The following is a 9353-nucleotide window of genomic DNA, read 5'->3' as shown; positions in this document are numbered from 1 at the left end:
GTTACCATCCTCATCCTCAAAACATTTACTTTCTACTTGAGCCCTTGGTATCAGCTCCTCATTTTCCCCCTCCCTCCCTGCACCCCCCTTCATTACAAACCCTTGATAATTTATGTTATTATTATTTTGTCATGTCTTACACTGTCCAACATTTCCCTTCACCCACTTTTCAGTTGTGCATCCCCCAGGGAGGGGATTCTATGCAGATCCTTGTGATCAGTTCCCCCTTTCTACCCCTCCTTCCCCTTACCTTCCTGGTATTGCTACTCTCATTATTGGTCCTGAGGGGTTTATCTGTCCTGGATTCCTGTGTTTCTAGTTCTTATCTGTACTAGTGTACATGGTAACCAGAGTTTATTATGGTCCACATGTCAAATGTCTTTGCATAGTCAGTAAAACACAAATAAATATCTTTCTGGTATCCTGTTTCCTACCAAGATGCATCTGACATCAGAAATGATATCCCTTGTTCCTCATTCTCTTTTGAATTTGGCCTGAACTTCCGGCAGCTCCCTCTCGATGTCTGCTGCTCCTAATGGTTGGATGATCGTCAGCAACATTTTACTTGCATGTGCTATTGACTTTTCTATGATTTGAGCATTGTCGGGCCACCTTTCTTTGGAATGGCTGCAAATATGGAGCTCTTCCTGTCAGTTGGCCAAGTAGCTGTCATCCAAATTTCCTGACATAGACCAGTGAGAGGTTCTAGTGTTCCATCAGCTTGTTGAAACATTCCAGTTGGTATCTCATCAATTCCGGGAGTCTTGCTTATGGCTAATGCTTTCCATGTACATTGGACTTTTCCTTCAGTGTCACTGGTTCTTGCCCATATGCTAGCTCTTGAAATGGTTGCATGTTGATTAGTTCTTTTTGCGACAGCGACTGTGTATTCTTTCCAAATTCTTTTGATGCTTCCCGCATTGTCCAATATTTTGCCTGCAGAACCTTTCAGAATTGTAACTTGAACCTTAACTTGTTCCTTCAGTTCTTTCCGGTTAAGATATGCTGTCCTTCCTTTTTTGGTTTTCTAATTCCAGATGTCTACACATTTCATGATAAGATTTTACTCTGTCATTTGGAGCTACTCTCAAAGTTTCTGCTCACCTCTTTGACTCCGTCATCCCTCCCCAGCCTTTGGTCTTAGCAACTCTGAGATTTAAAGCAACTTTCCAGTCTCTTCTGACAACCACTTTGATCTTTGCTTCCTTTCCTGTTTTTAAGCAACTTTTTACTTTCTTTGTGTTATGATGTTCCTGGTCTCTTCCATAGCTCACTGGGTCTTCTGCCCTTAGTGTTCAATGCAGCAAATCTGTCCTAGAGATGGTCTCAAAATCCATGTGACGTAGACTCCTAAAAACCCCGTAATGAAAAGCAGATTCGGTAAGTGTGCGGACATGTGACCTCCAGTCACAGGAACATGACTGACCGAAGGCTTCAGCTGGTAGAGTCTGAAGTCCCTGGTCCAGCTCCCGATGGGCTGCATCCACTTAATGGCTGCTGGTCCTTCCCTGGGAAACACAGGACTCCACTGACAGCGAACTGTGCCTCCAGGACTCGCCCAGGGCTTTGCCAAGCCTTTCTTAGCCTGCACAACTATTTAGGTCACTTCTTTCTGACTTTCCTTCCCAATTTCTTTCTTTTTTTGAATGATTAGTATGGATTTAATGAACGCCATAAAGTTCAAGATTGTCCCTTTATGAAATGAAAGTCGGCCTGCCCTCTTCTTTGATTTAATGCATCAAGTGCAAGTTAGTCACCTTGTGAAGGCATTAGTGTTATTAATACAGTCCACAGTTCTTGAAATGATGCATACCAAATAGGACTCATTGCATTTTCAGCCATATAGGATGCCACCTTCCCATACGTAAGTGATTTTTTTCACGTGGAGAATAGCCTTACTACTAAATAAAAATTCTGCAATGAAACTGTAGGTGAGATTTGAAATACTATCAGGTAGCAGGTGTGGAAAGGTTCTGTCAATAGCTAAGGTGAACCAAGTGGACTTAGCTCTCGGAGGAACTCCACCGTCCTCCCCAATCGCGCTTTTCTCTGACATCTCTGTGCGTCTTAAGGAATCCATGCGTGGTTAATCCCATCATGCCAAGGGTTTCTTGGAGGATGCCCAACTGGCACAGTAATTCAAGATTGACGAACTCTCTTTGGAAAATTAGCACTTCCCTTTGATCCATCTTGATGGTCTGTTTTAGAATCAATCAATATTGGAGATTAACATGAATAATAATAATAATAAACTACAGGGGAGCCATGGTGGCACAGTGGACAAGTGTTGGCTGGCTAACCAAGTGGTTGGTAATTCAAACTCACCAGCTTCCCCAAATAAACCTGGTTTTGTAATGATTTTCGCTTTGGAAAGGCTCTAGGAGAGTTCTAGTCTTTCCTACAAGGTTGCTGAGAATTGGAATGGACTCAACAACAGTAGGGTAATAGACTATAGCATTTTGTCAAAAACCCACACATCGGATTAAATACAATGATACGTTTTTCATCTTCTTTGAACTGTAAGCTATTTGAATGGAGCATTAGTCTATGGTCATGACCGAAATCTTAGATAACACTAACTTTTTACTTTAAGAGAATAAGCTGATTCAGACTATACACTTCACTGCTAAACTTGAATTTTACTCTTAATTTTCAGCATGAGTGATATGCAGTTGAGTAATACGCAATTCTTGTATAAAAATATTAACATCTTTAATTACACACTAATCTACATTCATTTATAAGAAGGGAAACAAATATGTATATAATGAATATTATTATTCTACTGTTTGATTAATACAATCTTCCTCATGAAAGGCAGATCAATTTCTCAATTATTTGATAATATACTTTACACATTTCTACTTACAAATAATACTTTCTCCAATAACTTTGGCATGAACTCTGAGCACAGGATCTCTTCAGAAACATGATCTTGTCAATATTCTATGTAACTGTTAATGTTTTACTGTTGTGTCATGTTTTAATACACATGCCTCATCTCCCCTGATAAACTCTTGAAGTCAGAAGCTGTCTTAATCTTTTGTTATGACTATCTGTCACAATCTCTGGTATTAAAAGAAAGGTTGCCAACAAGTGGAGTGGAGTCAACTGTAGCTTGGAGTAACCCTATGTGTGGCAGAGCAAAACTGTGCTCCAGAAAGTTTTTAATAGCTGATGTCTTTGAAGTATATATCCATATTTTTCTTCCAAGTTGCCTCTGGGTGGATTCGAACTGATGACCTTTTTGATTAGCCCTAGAGATTCCATCTGGTATAATATTGTGCACAACAGGTATTTTTAATTCATGTGTCTTCTTGCTATCAGTATATACACTCATAGTTCCACTCATGGATTGCTACGAAAGTAGAAACTGAGGGGCAAAGATTCCCCTAAGATTATCAGTTACACATTCTTTTAATTTGGTGAATAACCACTATGCAGTTCGATGGACAGGGAGCCCTGTTGGTCCAATGACTGAGCACTTGGCTGCTAACAGAAAGGTTGGCAGTTCAAGCCCACAAGCCACTCTGCAGGCGAAGGGCGTGGCAGCTTGCCTCTGTAAAGACGAATGGCTTTCCCCACCTTGTGGACCAGTTGTCCTCTGTCCTACAGGGTCGCTGTGAGTAACAATGGGATTTTGTTATTGCTCTGGACAACGATGGGTAGGCTTGTTGTTGGTGTTCTTGGTAGGCGCCATGGAGTTGGTTGTGGTGTATAGCGAGTCCGTGCACAGGAGAAGGAAGCAATGCCAGGTGCAGAGTCACGCTCCTAATAATTGCGACTGGGCCCATGGTTACAGTCGCCGTGTCCATCCATCTCATCGGTGGTCTGCCTCTCCTCAATGACCTTCTACTTTACCACCACGGCGTCCTTTGCCAGGCAGCATGTTGCACTGTAGAGGGCAGGCCTCCCCCTCCGGTGTGCTCAGCTCTGCCTTGTCCCTGCCCTCTCCAGGGATCTCTGTCCTTTCCCCCAGCCACTTGACCTGCCCTGCGGCTGAGAACCACCGAAAGGTGGACCAGCTCGTGCAGCTAATTGCAGCGGCTGGGTTTGGGTCATTGTTGCTGGAAAGGTTGTTTTTGGTTTTGTTTTCCCCCCCACCTATGGCTTCCTATGCTCTGCTATAGTTATAAGTGAAGTCAAGTCCACCAACGTTATGATTGTATATTATTGTATATGTTTTGAAGATGATGTGCAGAAATGCCTACGTGAGGTTCTCTAAGTTAAAAAGCCAGTTCAGAAAGGCCTGTGTCCTTATCTCTCCAGTGGCCTGAAACTGCTACAGATATTTTCCAATAACCAAAAGCTCAGCACTGTGCAGTTAATTCCAACCCACAGGAGCCCTGTGTGGGAGCCCCACAGGCGTCCAAGGCGACCAGGCTTTGTGGAAGGCGACCACCACCGGCCATCTCTCTGCCACGGAGCGGCCAGTGGGCTCAAACCACAGAGTGTCTCACTCCGGTACCACCAGGTCTCCCAATACTCAATATGAAACACCTCTGCCTGTTTTTACCCGAGGGTGCAACTCTAACCACGGCGTCAGCACATGGAAAGTTGAGTCTGAATCGAACACTCCCAGGCAGACTTCAGGTGACAATTGTCTCATTTGTTAATAAGACCTCAGGGATAGTAAGTTTACTTCAAAGCTACCTTTTGAATCAACTCTAATCTTATCCAAAACATGTAGGATCCTCACTGTATGTCAAATCAGTGACTGTCGATACATGTACACTTAGAGCAAATACTAACAGGAGTGCCGGTCTTAAATTGCTGACTTTATATTATTAACATCGGAAAGCTCCTAGGGAACTTCTCAGTTAAGTTTCCCAATACATTGGCAGGATTTTGCACATTTTTTTGTTTTGTTTTTTGTTTTTTACTGTGTGCCACAGCCTGCAGGAGGGACATTTCAATCCATGATATTTCCCTGTTTGTTTGGGGAATAAGAACATGGATGTTTGATGCTCAGCATAGTACTTGAAAGCCTATAAATATTTATGAATTTAACTATTAACCTTCTGGAGGGCCAAATATTTTGATAATTCATCTGTGGGTTTAATCAAACAATTCTAGGATTCTGGGAGATGTACCAGAGATGTAAGGCATGATTAACTGAGGGATGAAAACTGGCAAAGCTAAAAAATAATAGAAGTTTCTGCTTAACTTCAGGAACAAAGTAGGATGTGCTAGTGGGCGTAAGAGGAGTGATGGAAAACAGATGATAAGAAGCACCTTCCACCACCAAATGCTATGAAATATCAAGACTGTTTACTTATGACCATTTGTTTATGACCAAAATGAAAATCCCTTTAACAATGTATACGTGTCCCCAACTCCCATTTCAACTTATGCCGTTTCTGTGAGCAAGCGTGAAAAGAAAAGAGAGAGGTGTACATGTACTTTATGCTAAAACAGCAATATTGTGTTTCTTTTTCTGTGTCAATATCAGAAAGAATTGACAGATAAGAGTAAAGAGTATCAGACAGTCAGATTAGGCTACAGCTCTTAGGGCTTCCTGGGTTACGCAAGGAGCGGCTAACCACAAGGTCAGAGGTTCAAACCCACTAGGCTCTCTGTAAGAGAAAGAGGAGCCTGTCTACTCCTATAAGGATTTGCAGTCCCAGAAACCCATAGGAGGAGGGGTTCTACTCTGTCCTGTCGGGTTTCTGTGAGTCCGGAATTGGCTTGATGGCCGTGCACCTGAGTTGTGTTCATTTGTGTGTTGGTTTTGCGCCAAGGTAGCTGGCTAAACAAGACCCAAATCACAACCTCACCATACTCACTAACCGGAAACAAGAAAAGCATTCCCTTGCTTTGAGACCTGATCATCACATGAAGGTTTCTCTATTTGGCAAGCACCTGATGTACACTTCGTTATTGCTACCTAGGCTACTTGATGTTTTTGAAGTCTGAAGTCTTACCATTCATTCTACAATCAAAACAAGCCCAAACCACTGCCATGGACTCGCTTCACAGGCATTGACCCTGTGAGACCGAATAGAACTCTCCCTAAGGTTTTGGGGACTGTAAATCTTTACAGGAACAGGCAACCTCATCCGATGGGTTCAGACTGTCGACCCTGTGGTTAGCAGCCCAGCGCGGAGCTGACGATGCCACCAGGGGTCTTTGCAAGGAGAACGAGGAAAGGCATTTCTTTGGGTCTGCTGAATGTCTTTCTGCCTTTGAAACCTGATTCTCCCCGTGCATGTATTATCGTTAGAGGAAAAGTCATCTCTTGTACTTACCTACAATCCTGCCCAGTACAAGCGCCCTGACGGCGCTGAATTCTGTACCGGATGACAGGTGGACTTGTCTCCTTGTGTTCTCATCAATCTGCAAGATCGTTACGTGCGACACAAAGAGCCAGTAGAGGTCGGTTGTGTTGAGAAAACAGCAAGGTGTGTAGGAAGACAAGAAGAAATAATTTTTTTAAGCACATATTAGGCTGACCCCAAAGACCTTAAAATGAATTTTTAATAGCCATTTGGTTAACGGAATGCTATTTGCTGAACTATTTCTGTACCACTGATACCCCTGCATACTCCGCCTCGATCTTTATTTTTCCCTACTGTACAAAGAACACAGTCAGTAAAGCTAACAAAAAGATACGATCAGTTCTTTTCCACCTCAGTACTTCTCTCCTTTGCTGCAGACTTGAATCACGCCAGCTCAGAAAGGTTCCTCGACGCAGAGGTCGGGCACATCTGTGCTTTTCTTCAAAAGCTAGTGCAGTGAATAACTGCAATTCCTCTGCTGCGACTCAAGTAATCTTTTATTGTTATTGCAGTCATTATTTTCCAGGTTAAAACGGATACGTTTAGTGCCATCGGATGGAAATTGGTTTGACTGTTGCGCCTAAGATCCCACTAGTCCACCAGTGGTACCTTGTGGTCAATGAGCCACTGTTTTCCTACTGAGCAGCCTGAAGCCAAGTGAGCATGGCGCAGCATATGAAATGGTCCAATGCGAACACTGTCTTGGGCAGAACTTTACGGCTTAGAAAGCCTGCCCACATTTGATGTTCTGTCGGTGGTCTGAAGAGGTGGGGCTGTCCTGATGCCTTACATCTAGGATCAAAATTTTAGTGGGGGTCCTACCAAATGGCTAGGGAGTCCATTTGAACCGTGACTACTGTGGGGTTTGTTACATTACCTCGACAAAGACCAGTCCTTCTTCTCTCTCAATCTTGACGTGGTGAAGTTGCCCATCAGCCATGTTTTTAAAATCAAAGCTAATGACGTCAGGATCCGGGGCCCAACCAAGCCGGAACCGAACCGCAAAACTCCCAAAAAAAAAGAAAAGGGAAAAAAATGTTTTTTTACTAGTTGAGTTAGTTAATTGTGCCAGCCTGGCCGATAATCACATGAGGGGCTAATTGAAAGGCGGAGGGATAAATGGGTGGTGAGCCTCGCCTTTCTAGTTCTCGGGTCTCTTGCTTTGTGATGGTAGCATCAGGGTGCAGCTGCCTTAGCAGTTCCCTGTGTCAGCTTGCAAGACTGACTTCCTACAAGACATCCCCAAGGAGAAGCCACATGGACCTATCCCGATGCAGCCCTGGGTGCTGGAGCAGCCATGTGGAGACCCCTGTTAGTGCTGAGATGCTTATTCATTCACTGACTCAGCTTTCCTCCTGCAGTCAGCATCATTGCCTCTGTTTTGTGAGGTGGAGGACTTTGTGGACTGGTGTTGGGTTAATGGGTTAATGTTGGTCTTGTGGGCTTGGGCAGCATTGGGTTGGGATGTTTTCGTCATGCACACTTTCTTTACATAAAACTCTCTCTTATACATGAGTTGCTGTGGATTTGTTTCTCCTAAGTACCCAGACTAATACACTAGTAAAAACTCACAGACTTGTTGCTGCTGTTGTCGTTATGTGTGCCTGCGGGGTACTCCACTCACAGTTATCATCTGGATGGACTTAATCATCGCAATCTCAAACAATTGACACTGCGGTTTAATGGCACCATTTTGAAAATCAAAGTTTGCTAATGAGTGGGCTCTCTCCTGCGAATCCGCCCTCATTCCTGCTCACAGGCCAACACCGAGCTAAGGCATGTATGAATCCCTGCACTAGCCCCTAACTTTAAAACTGAAGTAAACAGATTCTCAGGCAGGTATGAAATGCCAAACTATTGTGGCATAGTGGAAGAACATTCAATTTCTATAATTTTATCTATTTTTCTTACATTATAATCTTTTAAGACTCGTGGAATGATGGGATTGCTATAAATGAATGTGGTTATGCTAAAACAGATTTCCCCCAAGATTCACGGCCAAAGACTGAAATGAAATGAAGGTGGACTGAGCAGTCTTAAACCAAATTTATCCACAGAATGAATTCTAGATCACTATTTGCCTGCAGAGATGTCAATTGATATAGTTCTCAGGAGACCCTCCAATGTAACAGAATGTCCTCATGTGAGGATACGTTTCAGGCCCAGCATATACAGTGGGTTCAAATACACTTATTGAACATGATGATCTTTGTTATCTGGGACATCACTGCATTGGGGCCATATTTGACGTCTTTGAAATAATATGGTCCCAGGTCTGTATATTTATTCTTTCTCCCCAACAGAGACTTCATTTCTAGAACCTAGGATCTTGATCTTTAATCTGGGCCTGGGGAAGCTAAGATATAGCCAGCGGTGGCTTTCTGTGGGATGGTTTGTGCAGCACACTCACAGGCCACATCCAGCGCTCCACCAACATTGCCCCATGGCTTCCCTGTCTGTAACCAGGACCAGAAAGTTCTCTGGTGGAAATCTCTCTTTTAGGCCACCAGTTGCCACCAAGCCCGCTCCCATTCACAGTGAGCCCATGTGTATCAGGCAGAACTCTGCTCTGCTCTGATTCTCCTAAGTGGATAGCCAGCCCTCTCTTCTGAGGTCCCCAGGCATGACTCTGCACCACCCAGGGGCTCCTTCTGGATGCATGCTGTGGATGGAGGACCATCCCCGACTTGGCTTTGCACAAAGTAGATGCTCCTTACATCCAGGCGTCGTATGCCCCCAAAGAGAGCTCTTGTTTTGTTTTGTTTTAAGATACAGCAAAGGTATAACAGGGACTAATAACACAGTAATTATCTTTTAAAACCTACTCCTTTCTAGATATTTAAAATGAAGAGATCCAAGTCTTAAACGAGTCTCTAGAACAAAACATATAATGGATTTTAACATTCTTTTTCTAAAAAATTTAATCATTTTATTGGGGGCTCATATAACTCTTATCACCATCCAGACATTCATACATTGTGTCAAGCACATTTGTACATTTGTTGCCATCATCATTCTCAAAACATTTGCTTTCTAGAGAGCATTTTAATTATTTACATGGAGGATAGGCATGCC

At 43.2% G+C, this 9353-nt stretch overlaps 1 protein-coding gene across 1 annotated transcript in view; it reads right to left on the bottom strand.

The window, feature by feature from the left end:
* The window catches only part of CNTNAP4 (contactin associated protein family member 4), a 330264-nt gene that overhangs the window by 21636 nt on the left and 299275 nt on the right, over positions 1–9353 (bottom strand). Inside the window, 2 exon segments of the mRNA XM_030886583.2 lie at positions 6249–6336; positions 7156–7285. Coding sequence (XP_030742443.2) covers positions 6249–6336; positions 7156–7285 — 218 coding nt within the window.

The sequence above is a fragment of the Echinops telfairi genome, unplaced genomic scaffold (assembly GCF_000313985.2).
Source record: "Echinops telfairi isolate 266 unplaced genomic scaffold, ASM31398v2 ScPeMD7_2291;HRSCAF=2852, whole genome shotgun sequence".
NCBI lineage: Eukaryota > Metazoa > Chordata > Mammalia > Afrosoricida > Tenrecidae > Echinops > Echinops telfairi.
Note: the sequence above shows the minus strand (reverse complement) of the source record. Positions and strands in the feature narration are given on the sequence as shown.